This window comes from Carcharodon carcharias, chromosome 3, assembly GCF_017639515.1.
Source record: "Carcharodon carcharias isolate sCarCar2 chromosome 3, sCarCar2.pri, whole genome shotgun sequence".
Lineage (NCBI taxonomy): Eukaryota > Metazoa > Chordata > Chondrichthyes > Lamniformes > Lamnidae > Carcharodon > Carcharodon carcharias.
Genome location: NC_054469.1, coordinates 123,043,549 through 123,061,124, shown reverse-complemented (window position 1 = coordinate 123,061,124; position 17,576 = coordinate 123,043,549). Strand labels below are relative to the sequence as shown.

The 17,576-nt window shown below is 43.6% G+C and overlaps 1 protein-coding gene across 3 annotated transcripts in view; it reads right to left on the bottom strand.

The window, feature by feature from the left end:
- Positions 1 to 17,576, bottom strand: part of scin (scinderin) — a 153,701-nt gene that overhangs the window by 67,622 nt on the left and 68,503 nt on the right. For all 3 annotated transcript variants that reach the window (XR_005942622.1, XM_041184253.1, XM_041184252.1), the window contains exons 5-6: positions 1,871 to 1,963; positions 399 to 531 (exon numbers count right to left, since the gene is read on the bottom strand). Coding sequence is in view for 2 of the 3 variants with exons in the window: in XM_041184253.1 (XP_041040187.1) it covers positions 399 to 531; positions 1,871 to 1,963 (226 nt within the window). In the remaining variant the exon portion in view is untranslated. The remainder of the gene's footprint in view (positions 1 to 398; positions 532 to 1,870; positions 1,964 to 17,576) is intronic.

Genomic DNA, 17,576 nt, shown 5'->3' with positions numbered 1-17,576 from the left:
CTCATTCATGTAGCTGTAAGGTGATCTGTTTATGGATTGGTAAACCTGCTCTCTCTCTGTAACTGTGTGATTACCCCGAAGTTAGAGTGTCTGGAGCTAAATTAGCCAGGTGGTTACCCTAATTGATGGGATTTATTAAATATCAAAGCATCACTAAAACAGTGCACATGATAACTAGCACCTTCACACTTTTATTTATCTTCATATAGGCAACAGGTTTTTTTTTACATAAAATATGAATGGATGTCATTATGAAAATGCCTGCAGGAGAAAACTTCTGTGTTTCACATCAACACCAGTCACCTATGTAACAAAGACTCTAAAATAAAACCCGGAAATACACAACAAGTCCTGCAAAGACTAAAAGACTAAAAATCCTTCTTTGATAATAATCTTACCCTTCCAAACAAATATCTTTCTGTCTGCTCCATTGTCCAGTATAAAGCACTCTTCGCTCAAGAGCAAGTCACATGAGAATGGGTTTTCTGCTGACACTAATGACACTTTCATAGACCCGCTTGCATCTGAGACCTGAAGGAAGAGGATTTCATAAAAATTACAACTATCATCACTGAATAAATGCAAACATCTCTGTACACTGACTATGATTCTTTGATTCTTGACACAGTCCATTGTATTGCTCAATTTGGGTATTATACTTTGTGAACCCTGAATAAGTGGCAATAGTTTATTTGGCTATGAAGGAAATCGAAGCAGAACCCGATCATTTTCACACCCAATGTTGCTACTCCAGTCCTGCTACTGGATTGTGATCAGGAGCAGGTATCCTGTTTGGTTTTAACTTTCCCAGCCAAATTCCAGTGCTTCGATTGCCATTTTAGCTGAGATCACTGAACTTAGCACATAGCACCAATCTATGCATCTTCAGTTATAGTGGAGGTTGTAAAAACTGTGCTTCCGTTTTTTTAATCATGTACATCTCTTGCTTTTATAAGACGTAACGCTTTCCCAGGTTGCTATAAAACTAGACATAAGATTTTCAGTAAGGCTATTAGAAAACCAATTTATTATCATAGCCTTGTAAAATGTGCTCTCTTTCTGTCACATGCCATATACCCCAAATAAAAAGACGCCTTGGCTATAATGGCAGGAACAAGAGTCCTATGAAGAGAAAAAAATTGGTTTCATCCTTTACCAAAAACTCTTCATGCTAAACTGCCACAGCCAACAGCTGATATTTGCTCGCAAGGATACCAAGTCAAATTCAAAACATATTATTCTCTCTAATTAATGTACTATTGCTTTTGATATGTAGGTGACTGTGCAGTCCACCAGGTGAAGGTGCAGTCCATAAGTGTGCTGTCATCACTAAGATCCAGGTCCATTCCTGTATTATCATTGCAATCTGGGGGTGAAATTGGTCTTCGGGTGGAAATGCTAACAGGCAATGGTGAATTGGCAGTCTCTTTCATATCCTGGTCACAATGAAAAGAAATATCAGAGTGTAGAATGGGCTGCCATTTCACCATCATTGGTTTTGCACTAATGCAGAAGACCAACTTTACCTCCTATAATTCAGTACTGCTGTCACTAAAATTCTAGTATGCAGAAGATGGGATGGAGTCTTGCAGTCTGTCGTTCTACTTTTATCATTACTAGTAACAGCATGGGCAGTTCTTTCAAATCTGTTTACACAATTGTTTCTCTCTCCACACTAACACAGGGAGACTGAAATTCCTGGATCAAATGTATTGCCAAATTTTATATTCACTTGTTCTGTGCCACTACTTGTAAACATTCGAAGCTGACTTTGGAAAATTGCTGTTAACTAAAATGTCATCAACCCTACCCTGTGTATGTTGGTGATATGAGTGTAAAGGTAAGAATAGGCACAGTAAATTAAGAATACCATATAGAGCTTCGCCATCTTCCTGTTCGATACATCTGCAACAAAATCTTCATCATCATTTCCTTCACTCAATTCTGGTTTCTGACCAAGAACCTGTGAGAGAGAAAGAAAAACTTTTTAGCATGATATTTCTAAAATTCTAACTGTGTAGACCATGTGTGGAATAATTATTCAAAGATAGCTAACCTCAGGATGTGGTTCCTCTCTTAGCTATTACTTAGAAACAAGGAGATAGAATGCCGGTTAAAAATAGAACAACATCTGGCTGGGAACAGCGCACATTCACCAGGTTTGGGATATTGAAAAGCATGAAGAAATTACCAATATAAAGTCAAAGCTCAGTTTACTATGTAGTATTTTTACAAGTAAAAGTTTACAAAGTAAATTACAAAGAGTTATCATTTATAAAATTCATTCTTGCAGAAGATTTCTGCTCAAAACATTCATTGACAGATGTGTGGGTAGATTTAATTGGTGGGGCTGACTGGCAGAATCCGCCAGCCGGGCATCTATTGCGCAATATAGTTGCCATATGATACCCGAGCCACATTTGTATCCAACCGGTGAGCTACCTTGGGATGATGGATTGATTTTTGGGCCACAGGAATATCATTCAGCTGGGACAAGAGCGTTCCTGGAATAGGAGGAAGACAAGATTGAAGGGTCGAGGGTGGGGGGTGAAGTTCTGTGAAGCCAGGAGAAACACTTTAGTTCCTTACAGCTCCACGAAAGCACAAATTCCAAAATTATTTGTGGCCTTTACATTCATTACATTCATGCATTCAGCAGTGGTCCATTTGAGGATTGCTGCTTTAGAAAGGGATTGCGGCTTAGTACACATCACAGTGCTTGTGCTTACTTCGTCTCTGTGTTTCATCAAATTACAATCAGTGTTCTAGCTTCAAAATTAAGACTACGGGCAGAAGTTCCAGATTTGCACTAAGTACGGTAGTGGGCGGGAAAACAAATGTTTTACCCGCTGGCCGCAATGGCGGCTTTTCACTCTGTATCATCCCAATCCCACCTCATTAATCATGCATTCCTGGGAAACAAGCCGTTTTGCTGGTGGGCGGCCTCCGATTCACCTGCCTCGCTGCTTCCTCACACCAGGCACCAGATTTAAAGTGCAGCCATGCACACCTCTCAGTGCTTCCAGCCCAGGGCTGCTGCACAGGATACATAGCCTCAAAAGGCAAGAAGACTGCAGCACCCCCGGTTCAGTGATGCATCCCTGGGGTGCTTTCTGAACACCATTGGAGCTGTCGAGATATCCTCTACCCCGGCTCTGGCTGCAGGAGGCCTATCACTCTGGCTTGGGAGGTGGTGGCAGTAATGGTCAGTGCCAACGCTGGACCAAAGAGGTTCACCATCCAGTGCAGAAAACGTATGAATGATCTCATCTGTATTGCTAGGGTGGGGCAACCATCTCATCACTCTAAACTGACACACTCAGAAGGCTATCACACATTCACTGGTATCTCACTCACTGCCAGCTCAAAGGATATCAACACTCACTCTCTCACACACGCCTTCACATCTCCATCTGGCCTCATCTCCTCTGGAGACTGCCTCCTCAGCCCTCACCATCTTGAGGCCACTTTCACAGATCAACATGTGTCCCTACGCACACCCTAGGATACCCCCCTTCCCCAGGAATGCCCTAGCCCTGTAGTCTCTTCCCTTGCCTGAGGCCAAGCAAGCCATAGCCATTGAAAAGCCACCCCCACCTCATGGCTGGTATTGTAAGTAGGGAGTCCCCCTAAGAGTAGTGTGATGCTGCCTGCGAAGCCTGACACTGGTGACCACGAGTGCTGCCTGAAGCAAGGTATGCAAATAAACCTCAAAGTCCCAGCAAAGTGCAGCTCGCCAGGTACATGTCACTTATGTGCAGTTGTGAAACACGTCGGAGTGTTTTCCCGCTGAAGTGTTTGGATGATTCAGCGGGGGGGGGAGGGAGGTTGATTCCAGAAAGCTGGCCTTATAATGAAATGCAGATGTATTACAATGAGGTTCCCAACGTCCGACGGTGGGAAACGCAGCCCACCATTGAAGGGCAGAGCGGGCGATTGCAAATTGGTGATAGTGTTGGCATGCCAACACACTGAGGTCAACACTGGCAGGGTGGCGGCCACCAGGAAGACCTTGAGCTGCAGGAGCTGCACTCCATTGCTGAGGCATTTTCTGGCATCCATCAGTGTCAATGTGAGAGATAGACAGGGCATCTCAAGCTCACTCCAGCTGCCCCTTCCTCTCAAGGAGACAGCCACGGGCTCTTGGGCACCCATGGGAAAAAAGAGCAACAGGTGCACATCCCAGGGCCATCCACCCAGGTGACTGGCCCATCTGAATCCCCTCTTCCTGTGACCCCAGCAGTTTCAGCTCCTCAGCCCAAGGAGGGTGGCACTGCCACACAGCAGTACCCGGAAAGCAGGCCAAGGCCTTCCAGGTCTCAGCCCTCCAGAGGAGGCCCGCAAAGGTCATCATAGATAACAGGATGTAGCAATCAGCAGGCCGCCTCCCCCTCTATTGTGGATGCCGGGATACATCAAGACATTGTGGCAAGGTTAGGGAGATCAAGAAGATGTAGTTCATAACGTGGGCATGAGTGTACATAATGTTGACCATTGTAAATACGCTCCCAAGAATGTCCCCTTGTCTATGGCTCCTTGTTATGATGAGCAGTGTTCCTGTCAATCAGATGTGAAACCTTGGTTCCTGCACAAAAGGATGGAAAGTGTCGCAGTCCAGAGCCTCTCCTCTGTGCAGTGTGTAATCTTCTGAGCACAGTGATAGTCCAGCTTCAAAGTCACTCTCCAGATCAGTGATGTGTGCACCTCGATGTGGCTTGTGTTTGCTGCAAGAATCTTGTACCCAAGGGTCACAGGGTTCCATGATGTTCTCTGTGTCCTCTCAGCACCTTAGTCAGCATTCCTGATAGGTGAAGGTGTGGTATTGAAGGGAGCGGGTGAAGAAGCCTGCTAATAAATTTCCCAAACCTGTTACGATCAACCAAGGATGGAGAGTCCTTCCACCCTCCCTCACCTGGTCGTAACAATAGTTTTGATAGAGAAGTATGTTCACCTAGAATTAAAAGAAAGGAGAATGAAGAACATCTCCACATCTGGAAGGATAAGATTCAATGGATTGCAGGACTTTCATCAGCTAAATCCAGCTTTGTTAAATTTAGCTTGTGGAGATCCTGGCTGGGGGTCTACTAGAAAGTGTGAGGCTGAAAGAAGAGCGCAAACGAAGGCATGAAAATTATTGTAGAGAAGCAACACTGGACATACATGCACATTAATAAAACCATAGAAATTGTAGCAAATTAAGGAAAGTCAGATTGTTAAATAATTGTGCAACAATATTGTATGGATGTAGAAATGTTAACCAGTATGTAGCAAATAATTCATTACAAGTGGGAACATAATGGGATCCTGCAAACGGCATAGAAATGCCATATCACCATGCCTTCTCTCACTTCTCTCAATTTTAAAATCAAATTTGGCACATTACAGGAAGTTAAGGCATGTGAAAAGTGGTAGAAAATGAGACATTAGGCAACTCATTTCAAATGAGGAAGCTTTGTTAATTCATTGCAGAAGAATTTAGAAGGCATTGGTAGTCGGAGCAGTTTGAAATAGTCTAACCCAGATATCTGTTGTCATCTTGTACATCAATGATGCCGAGGAGTGTAAGTTATCTGCACCGTAGTCTGCCATTGAACAGATGCTGATACCTGTAATAAAAACAGAAAATGCTGGTAAAACTCAGCAGGTCTAACAGCATCTGTGGAGAGAGAAATAGGGTCTCTCCACAGATGCTGTCAGACCTATTGAGGTTAACCAGCATTTTCTGTTTTAATTTCAGATTTCCAGCATCCATAGTATTTTGCTGATACCTGTAACATCTGAGGAGACCTCAGTGTGCACACCTTAGGCACAATAGAAGGATCTATCATTAACATTTCATTGCCAGGGAGGCTTTGGTTCTGAAGTGCAAGTTTCAGCCATGACTAGTTTCAACTCACTTGGAAATTAGTTATAGGTGAAGGTATAATGAACTAGGGCATTAGAAAGAGCCACTGTTGTAGGCTCATATACATCAGCAGACAGCACACATATCATAATGAGATGCACTGTATCAGTGGAGTACACTGACTAACATGGGAGCAGCTGTTTGGCACATGTGCCATTGGCAATTCTGTGCTGTCATATAACCCTGCAGAGGCGAAATAAAATGCTGAGCCCACAACAACTATTTCAAGAGAGACCTCTTACAGATGAAGGTCCAAACCAAGTTCATGACAGATACAAGTAGCAGATCTCTGTAGCCTGTAAAATTCACTGGTTGGCTCTGTGGCCACCTACCAGTTTTTCAAGTGAAGGGGTAAGTGATACAAATTCAAAAGGCACAAACACAATCAACATGCAAAAGTTCAAAACACACAAGAGTCAAGTTCAGCAAAACAACATATTAACAATCACCAAATGTACAACTTTGTAGGATCAATTCAGTTTTAATTATCTTGCTGCCTAGAGTATATCATTGTGAAGAATATAAAACTACAGTTAAAAGCAAAATACTGCGGTTGCTGGAAATCTGAAACAAGAACAAAAATAGCTGGAAAAACTCAGCAAGTCTGGCAGCATCTGCGGAGAGGAATACAGTTAATATTTCGAGTCCTTAGGACTCTTCATCAGAACTAAGGATATATAGAAATGAGGTGAAATATAAGCTGCTTGAGGGGGGTGGGACAGGTAGAGCTGGATAGGGGGCCAGTGATAGGTCGAGGCAAAGAAGAGATTGCCAAAGATGTCAAGACAAAAGGACAAATGGGTGTTGATGGTGGTGATAAAACAACAGCTGTCTGAAAAACAAAGTTGACTTCTGAGATGGCCCTTATACAAAAATTGTGGTCAGTCATCTGCATTGGCGATAGTCAGGCATGAAAGATGGTTGTCTGTCAACAATTTATTGGTCAATTACAGCCTCCCTGCTGGGCGTGAGCTTCTGAATTACCTTCACCAGGCTGATTCTATCATATACTCCTGCACCTTCACCATGGTGATTCTATCTTATACTCCTGCACCTTCACCATGGTGACTCTATCATATACTCCTACACCTTCACCATGGTGACTCTATCGTATACTCCTGCACCATGCTGACTCTATCATATACTTGTGCGCCTTCACCAAGCTGTCTCTAAACTATACTCCTGCGCCTTCACCATGGTGACTCTATCCTATACTACTGCACCTTCACCATACTGAATCTATCCTGTACTATTGCACGTTCACCATGATGACTCTATCAAATACTCATGCACCTTCACCATGCTGGCTCTATCATATACTCCTACACCTTCACCAGGGTGACTCAATCATATACTCCTGCACCTTCACCATGCTGACTCTATTCTATACTAATGCACCCTCACCATGCTGACTCTATCCTATATTCCTGCACCTTCACTATGCTGACTCTATCCTATATTCCTGCAGTTTCACCATGCTGGCTCTATCATATATTCCTGCACCTTCACCATGCACACACTATCCTGTACTCCTGCACTTTCAATATGCTGACTCTATCATATACTCTTTCACCTTCACCATGGTGATTCCATCCTATACTCCTGCACCATGCTGACTCGATCATATACTCCTTCATCTTCATCATGGTGACTCTATTATATACTCCTGCACCTTCAACATGCTGACAATATCCTATACTCCTGCATCTTCACCATGCTGACTCTGTCATATACTCCTGCACCTTCACCCTGCTGACTCTATCATATTCTCCAGCACCTTTACCATGCCAACTCTATCATATACTCCTTCACCTTCCCAATGCTGACTCTATCATATACTCCTGCACCTTCACCATGCCGATACTATCATATATTCCTGCACCTTCACCATGCTGACTTTATCCTAAACTCCTGCATCTTCTCCATGGTAACTCTATCATACACTCCTGCACCTTCACAGTGGTGACTCTATCATATACTCCTGCACCTTCACCATGGTGACTCTGTCGTATACTTCTGCACCATGCTGACTCTAACCTATACTCCTGCACCTTCACCATTCCGACACTATGATATACTCCTGCACCTTCACCAAGCTGGCTCTATCATATACTCCTGCACCTTCACCATGCTGACTCTATCCTATACCCTGCAACTTCACCATGATGAATCTATCATATACTCCTGCACCTTCACCATGATGGCTCTATGAAATACTCCTAAACCTTCACCATAATGACTCTATCATATATTCCTGCACCTTCACCCCGCTAACACTATCCCATACTCCTGCACCTTCACAATGCTGGCTTTGTCCTATACTCCTGAACCGTCACCATGATGACATCATCCTATACTCCTGCACCTTCACCATGCTGCGCTAGCATATAATCAGACATCTTCACCAAGCTGACTCTATCATATACTCCTGCACCTTCACCATGGTGACTCTATCATATACACCTGCACCTTCAACATGCTGACAATATTCTATACTCCTACAACTTTACCATGCTGACTCGAGCATATATTCCTGCACCATTACCATGGTGAATCTATCATATACTCCTGCAACTTCACCATGCTGACTATATCATATACTCCTGCAACTTCACCATGCTGACTATATCATATACTCCTGCACCTTTACCATGCCAACTCTATCATATAGTCCTTCACCTTCACCATTCCGACGCTATCATATACTCCTGCACCTTCACCATGTTGACTCTATCATATACTCCTACACCTTCACCATTCTGACACCATGATATACTCCTGCAGCTTCGTAATGCGGACATTTCCTATACTCCTGCACCTTCACCATGCTGGCTCTATCATATAGTCCTACACCTTCACCATTCCGACTCTATCCTATATCCTGCAACTTCACCATGATGACACTATCATATACTCCTGCACCTTCACCATGTTGGCTCTATCATATATTCCTACACCTTCACCATAATGACTCTATCATATACTCAAGCACCTTCACCCTGCTAACATTATCCCACACTCCTGCACCTTCAACATGCTGACTTTGTCCTATACTCCTGAACCGTCACGATGATGACAACATCCTATACTCCTGCACCTTCACCATGCCAACTCTATCATGTACTCCTGCCCCTTCACCATGCCGCGCTAGCATATAATCAGACACCTTCACCAAGCTGACTCTATCATATACTCCTGCACCTTCACCATGGTGACTCCATCATATACTCCTGCACCTTCAAAATGCTGACAATATTCTATACTCCTGCAACTTCACCATGCTGACTCTATCATATACTCCTGCACCTTTACCATGCCGACTCTATCATATACTCCTTCACCTTCACCATGTCGGCGCTATCACATACTCCTGCACCTTCACCATGGTGACTCTATCCTATATCCTGCACCATCAGCATGCCAACTCTTTCATATACTCCTGCACCTTCACCATGCTGACCCTATCCTATACCCCTGCACCTGCACCATGCTGGCTCTATCATATACTCCTGCACCTTTACCATGCCGACTCTATCACATACTCCTGCACCTTCATCATGCCAACTCTATCATATGCTCCTGCACCTTCACCACGCTGATTCCATCCTATACTCCTGCACCTTCACCATGCCAACTCTATCATATACTCCTGCACCTTCACCATGGTGACTCCATCATATACACCTGCACCTTCAACATGCTGACAATATCCTATACTCCTGCAACTTCACCATGCTGACTCTATCATATACTCCTTCACCTTCACCATGTCGACGCTATCATATACTCCTGCACCTTCACCATGCTGACTCGTTCATGTACTCCTGCACCTTCACCATGGTGACGCTATCATATACTCCTGCACCTTCACCATGCTGACTTGATCATATGCTCCTGCACCTTTACGATGCTGACTCTATCATATACTCCTTCACCTTCACCATGCTGACTCTATCATATACTCCTGCACCTTTACGATGCTGACTCTATCATATACTCCTTCACCTTCACCATGTCGACGCTATTATATACTCCTGCACCTTCACCATGCTGACTTGATCATATGCTCCTGCACCTTCACCATGCTGACTCGTTCATGTACTCCTGCACCTTCACCATGGTGACTCTATCATATATTCCTGCACCTTCACCATGGTGACTCTATCATATACCCCTACACATTCACCATGTCGACGCTATCATATATTCCTGCACCTTCACCGTGCTGACTTTATCCTATACTCCTGCATCTTCACCATGATGACTCTATCATATACTCCTACACCTTCACCATTCCGACTCTATCATATACTCCTGCACCTCACCATGCTGACACTATCCCATATCCTGCAACTTCACCATGATGACTCTATCCTATATCCTGCAACTTCACCATGATGACTCTATCCTATGCTCCTGCAACTTCACCATGCTGACTCTATCATATACTCCTGCACCTTTACCATGCCGACTCTATCATATACTCCTGCACCTTCACCATGCCAACTCTATCATATGCTCCTGCACCTTCACCACACTGATTCTATCCTATACTCCTGCACCTTCAGCATGCCAACTCTATCATATACTCCTGCACCTTCACCATGCTGACCCTATCCTATACCCCTGCACCTGCACCATGCTGGCTCTATCATATACTCCTGCATCTTTACCATGCCGACCCTATCACATACTCCTGCACCTTCACCATGCCAACTCTATCATATACTCCTGCACCTTCACCATGCTGACCCTATCCTATACCCCTGCACCTGCACCATGCTGGCTCTATCATATACTCCTGCACCTTTACCATGCCGACTCTATCATATACTCCTGCACCTTCACCATGCCAACTCTATCATATGCTCCTGCACCTTCACCACGCTGATTCTATCCTATACTCCTGCACCTTCACCATGCCAACTCTATCATATATTCCTGCATCTTCACCATGATGTCTCTATCCTATTCTCCTGCATCTTCATCATGTTGACTCTATCATATGCTTCTGCACCTTCACCATGATGTCTCTATCCCATACTCCTGCACCTTCTCCATGCTGACTCTATCATATACTCCTGCACCTTCAACATGCTGAGTCTATCATATACTCCTGCGCCTTCACCATGCTGACTCTATCATATACTCCTGCACCTTCACCATGCCAACTGTATCATATACTCCTGCACCTTCACCATGTCAACAGTATCATATACTCCTGCAGCTTCAGCATGCTGACTCTATCATATACTCCTGCACCTTCACCATGCTGAATCTATCATATACTCCTGCACCTTCACCATGCCAACTGTATCATATACTCCTGCAGCTTCAGCATGCTGACTCTATCATATACTCCTGCACCTTCACCATGCTGAGTCTATCATATACCCCTGCACCGTCACCATGCTGGCAATGTCCTATACTCCTGCACCTTCACCATGCCAACTCTATCACATACTCCTCCTCCTTCACCATGCTGACCCTATCCTATACTCCTGCACCTGCACCATGTTGAGCATAATGGTGACTTACACTGACTTCAGTAATGCTTGATCTGACCTGGAGTAAAATATTCATATTGCAATATGATTCTATAACTATTGAATGCTGCAGAAATTGATCATTAATTAACAATTTAAAGTGTCAGTTCTTTTCTGTATGTGCACTCACTCTTTTAGAGATTTGGGAGTGCTCAGGAGAGGAGTAAACATGGACGATTCATCGGTTCTCCTTGCATAACACCACTATTACTCTTGCACCATCTTTGGATAATATGAACAAACATGGAAATGTCTGTCTCCAAATCTTGTTTTGAAAGCCAATAGATAATAAAGTACAAATTTAATATGAATCAACAGGCAACTTTGGGATTTTTTGCATTTTTAACAAAATGAAATTAAAGCTTCTGTTTGGCATTTATCCATGTATTGCCTTAAGAAGTTTCAAAACTAACAGTCACAATCACATATTCTGTAGTTTAGTCATCATATTATTATTTCCATATATTGTTAAAACAGGTTTTTAGCACTTTGGGGAAAAATACATGATAACAATGTATTGACACAAGTCTTCTATGTGGTATTAAAGTCTAGTTCAATAATGATTTATAGCACAGTTAGTGTAAAGATTTAAGAATATTGGAAAATACAAAGAATTACTGAAGATGTTTGGATGCATTCCTTTATCGTTGGTGTCTTCAGTCCTTTTAATTTAATCCAGATAAGTGTGAGGTGATGTACTTGGGCAGGACAAACAAGGCACGGGAATACAGGATGAATGGTAGGATCCTGGGAAGTACAGATCTTGGTGTGCATGCCCACCGGTCCTTTAAGGTACTGGAACAGGTAGATAAGGTGGCTAAGAAGGCATATGGGATACTTGCCTTTATTAGCTGAGGCATAGAATATAAGAGCAGGGAGGATATACTGGAACTGTATAAAAGGCTGGTTAGGCCACAGCTGGAGTATTGCGTGAAGTTCTGGAATCTGCATTATAGGAAGAATGTGATTGCACTATAGAGAGTGCAGGGGAGATTTACCAGGATGTTGCCTGGCCTGGGGAGTTTTAGTTATGAGGAGAGATTGGATAGACTGGGGTGATTTTCCCTGGAGCAGAGGAGATTGAGGGGGGACATGATTGAGGTGTATAAAATTATGAGGGGCATAGCTAGGGTAGACAGGAAGGAACTCTTTCCTTTGGTAGAGGGATCTATAACTGGGGGCATTGATTTAAGATAAGGGGCAGGAGGCTTAGAGGGGATGTGAGGAAGAATTTTTTCACCCAGAGGGTGGTGGGAATCTGGAACTCACTGCCTGAAAGGGTGGTAGAGGCAGATACCCTCATAACATTTAAGAAGTATTTGGATGTGCGCTTGCGATGCCATGGCATACAAGGCTATGGGCCTAGTGCTGGAAAATGGGACTAGAATAGTTAGGTACTTGTTTGACTGGCACAGACTCAATGGGCCGAAGGGCCTTTTTCTGTGCTGTAGACCTCTATGACTCTATGACTCTATGTTATGCATTTCCCACTAAATTAAACCTATATGGGAAAATGTAACTTGCTTAATACACCACCCAGTGTGACACTGAACCATTCTGCCAAGAAGGTCCCAGACTCCACAGCCTGTTTTGAACAATATAATCATAGTCTGTGCTTTTGTTCTATTTCTCTCTTAATCCTTCTCAAACTTTGTTTATTTACCTCCCATCCATAAAGTATTCTGTGTAATGGTACTATTTAAATATACATGGTTAGACAGTAAGTTGTGAATGTTTTGCCTAAGGGAGACAAACTGAAAATTAGGTCATTACATTTCCCAAAATTGAGTGTTGGTTAAAAGTGATGTTGTCATTTTAAAAGACCTAGACTCAAACTCTTCCATGGAAACATTCATTAGTTTAAATGTCTGGTTCTCTTTCTCTCATTTACTCTCCACCCTATAAAAGAAATGCTTTAAGGGTAGGATCTGTTTTATTGACCTGAAGGGCAACTAGGTGTAAACAGACAACTGGTTCAGCATATTTTTAACAAACCTGTGTTGGTGAGTGTGCAATGCACTGCAGTAAATATAACTGTGGAGTTTTGAATTGTCAAACAGCCATTACTTGGAAGTAGCCAGCTGTCAACTTTGAGAACACCTTAGATAGGAAGCTTCCCATTGCTAACTAGTTAAGAACCTGAGATGCTGGCTCATTGCGAAACATTACCAAGGCTCAAGCTTACAAACTGTAGCTTCACATGGGTTTGGAGAGCGTGCCCTTTTTGTTTAAAATTTTAATTTATGCTTTGTAATGGTTGCATGCAATCATACTTATATAAACCCAGCCCTAAGTCTGCAATTTGGAAGAAAAACCTCAGCATAAGGTGCTTTGCATTTTGCCTTAGTATTTAAATGCAATGTAACTGCAAAATTTTGTTTAGTTCTAAAATTTCCCAAGCTGCTTTTGTGCTGATTCTTCAATATCATGGAGGAGGTTGAATCAGTAAAAAATACGATTGTTGGTTGTTTATTGATTCACGCTGCTGAACTTTGTGCTTCATTTGTGGCATCAGCCTACCTGGCAAGCTTCTGCAATAAGGGCAGGGAACAAAGTGGAATATCCAGCAAATTAGCAGCACTTGAAAGAACACAATCTAAGTTTAAATTTAACATTGGAGGAAATCTTCTGCCCCTGCAGGAAACAAGGCAGGAGGGGGCAGGCCTAAGAATTTGGCAAGTTGGCATTGGGACCAATACCCGACACCTTCCCGCCTCTACTGGAAGTAGGTTCTGGGCAGGAAGGCCCATGGTCAACCTTCCCGCCCGATCTCCACTTGAGTCTCCTAAGCGGTCAATTAATGACCAACCTTTTGAGCTACTGGTGGGCCTGCCGACAGGCAGCCTACAAGACAGGCAAAACTGTGTGGACTGCATGTTGACTGGAGAGGAGGGGTCCCTCGAACGGCACTAATCTTTGCATGATCGGGGGCATGGACACGGGGCAGGGGCTGGCCAACCCCATGCCCTTGCTGCTGACACCCATGGCACCACCACACCCCCCACCTCCCCCTCCTTGCGACCCCCATCCCTTGAGAGCACCCCACAACAATACACCTTTCCTAGGGTCGCTCTGCAATCCTGGGATTCTGGGGGGTGTTGTTCTGGCAGTGGCTCCAGCCTCCTCCATGACACTGCCGAGTGGCCCGCCACTGTCTGCTTAACAGCCTGATGGACTGAAGATACGGTGGGCCTTGGAGTCAGCGCAGGTGTCTTGCCACTTTTTCAGGCAGTGAGCGAGACACCTGCTGAGAACAGACGATTCACCCATTGTTGTATGGACAAGGCTCATATTCTCTTGACTCCTCTTTACTCAGAAGGCTGAAGGGTGAACTAATTAAGATGTTTAAGATAATTAAAGAATTTGACAGGGTTGATGGAGAAAAAAAACTATTTCCTCCTGTGAGAGTGCCCAGAACAAGCAGCATAACCATAAATTAAAGCTATACCATCCAGGGGTGCTGTCAGGAAACACCTTTTCATGCAACTCACATTTGTGGTCGGGTGGTCCAACAGGCTAATGGATTTCTGGGCTCTTAGCCAAGCCTCCTTATGAATTCTTGGCTGAGACCCTTTTTTTACATATCCTACTGTCACTATTGGGTTCACTAGTTCTACACAGTGTATAGTGGGTGAATGGGCATATAAGTGTTCTATCTTGGCATGGGGGCATGAGAGGCCATAGGGGTTAGTTAGGGGTCATACCATGGCATGGAACCATGAAGGGCATGAGCTGGTTGGGGGGCATACCTTGTGGCAAGGGGTAGCATGCATGGGGCATGGGAGTGAGAGGGAGAGGGCTGGAGGGCCTTTCTGTTTTTTTAATCAGGTGGAAGGCGAGCCTTTTAGACAGCCTCCTTCCGCAGCCCTTGTGAACCTTTTCCTGGGTTGGACTGAGGCAGAATGGCCTCTTTCTGTTCCCATGTTCCTGTGATCACACGTGGAGCTAGACATTTAACTGTAAACTGCATGTTTTTGCAGGCAGAAAACAGATGTGGCAGGAGAAAATATGGCAGCTGCTGGAAGTGCATTGCATGACATATTGGATAGGGCACTTAATGGTCATCCATTTCACCTGCCTGAATAGGCCTTAGCCTGCCCATTTATGTGCAACCTGCCAGCATTGCTTGTTGTCCAGAACAAAGAGCATCACAAACAACTCTGTCTTTCTTAATGTCTGCATTCACCAGCACAACTATACATCCTTGAGAATGGTGTTAGAGAGCTTCAGGAAATTAAGTCTGGTGAATCACAGAAGGTAGGTGAGGAAATACATGTAGTCATGTAGGAGCAAAGAAGTAGCAGTTAAAGGCCTCCTAATAACTTGTGCTGGAGTGCAAGTTTGTATTATAAGAGTTCATCCATATCTGCTTATATTTAATGGCCTTCTGATTCTGATGAATTTTTCTAAATGTTTTGACTATAGTTGGTTTTCTCCTTATTTTGAAGTTAACATCTGTTTGATTTTCTTTCCACAGAAACATTCCCTCCATCTTTTTATCAAAATGGCATGAAAAATAGCAGCCATAAATGAAAACTAATAAAAGAAGGGCCTTTGGCAGTTCCTTTGTGTGACAAGCAAACCTTTTCAGCCACACCAAATGGCTGAGGAAAACATATGTTACAGGCCAGTAATATTCAATGTCAATTAAGATGAAGCTCTTGGCACATTTTGTGAGATAGTATTTTGAACCTATAGACAAGTACTTAATTTTGGGTGTGGTTCTGAAGTGTTAGTTTGTTTAGTCTCTCCACAGATGGCACCTGACTTTGCCTGATCTGTTTTTTTTTAGCATTTTCTATTGTGCAAATTGTAATACCTGGGTGGAGGTGGCTAAGCGAATTAATAGAGTTGCCTGGGCTCCATGGGTTGAGAACGCAAATGAGGAAGACATTTTCTGAAGTCATAGATAGCAGGGTAAGGTTACCCAGACATTGCCTAATTTAGTACATTTCTGATGAGCAAGTCTCTTTGTCTACAAAGTTAGAAAGTTATTCTTCAAATAATTTCCTGGATACTATGCCCATCCTTCCACCATTACATTGCTGGTAGCATAGCAGAACTATCTACACACATAAGTGGGGTTACCACTGCACTTCTGGTGGCAGTGCAGATCGGCTCTGAGGAAATTCCTGGACAATATTTGCAACAACACATTGGCCTTTTTGGTGTTATATTTAACCTTTTGAAATATATAAAAAAGTTGCAAGGCACTGTTGAGGGAATGATATCAATTTCCATTAATTTCTTAAATAGAGACAATTTTGTAATCGCAGCAAAACCTGTGGAAGAATGGTTACCAGGCCGGCTCATAGCACACTGAGCCTCTAATGAGGGGCACAGCTTCTTATGGTCAGATCCGCAAAAGTAACATGGAGTGGTGGGCGAGGGGTGTGTGTTTGAAGGGTGTAAACATAATACTTTAGGTGTCATTGTCCCACCCGCACCCCCTCCCCTTCCCAACCCCATCTTCATGAATTAACCTTCATCATCTAAAGCTTTCAGTAGTTACTGAAACCTCCAAATAAATTCAGTGGGCAGGATTTTCCATGACCTGTGTAGTGGGCTAGGAGGCTGGGGCAACTGGGAAAATAATTGGGGGGGGAGGGGGGGGTGCTGCAATGGGGCAGCTGGCAAGTGGGCTGGCAGGTCGATCCACAAGGTGCAGGATTTGCATCTTATGTTATTTTAAGAGGCTCAGATACCCAATTCAATTTAATCTGCATTGTAGTTGCTTCTAATATTACTGTGGATGGTATTTTTTTAGTCTTTCTATTCTCAGCTATGGTGTTATCTTCATGAAATACAACAATCTTAGGAGATTAAATTGTTTTAGGCTGTAGCACAAGACAAACAGTAGTGAATGGGCCACCTGCTATACATTCTGCCCAATTCTCTGTTCAACTGACCTCAGTGTGTGACATAGGCATGAGTAATTTCACCCTGTTTAATTGAGATAACATCATCACTGCACTGGGAGAGACGGTCGTGTTGTGGTAATGTCACTGGACTGGTAATCCAGAGGACCAGGCTAATGCCCAGGGGACAGGGGTTCAAATCTGGAATTGAACAGCTAGTCTCAATAATGGTGACCATGGGACTATCATCAGTTGTTGTAAAAACCC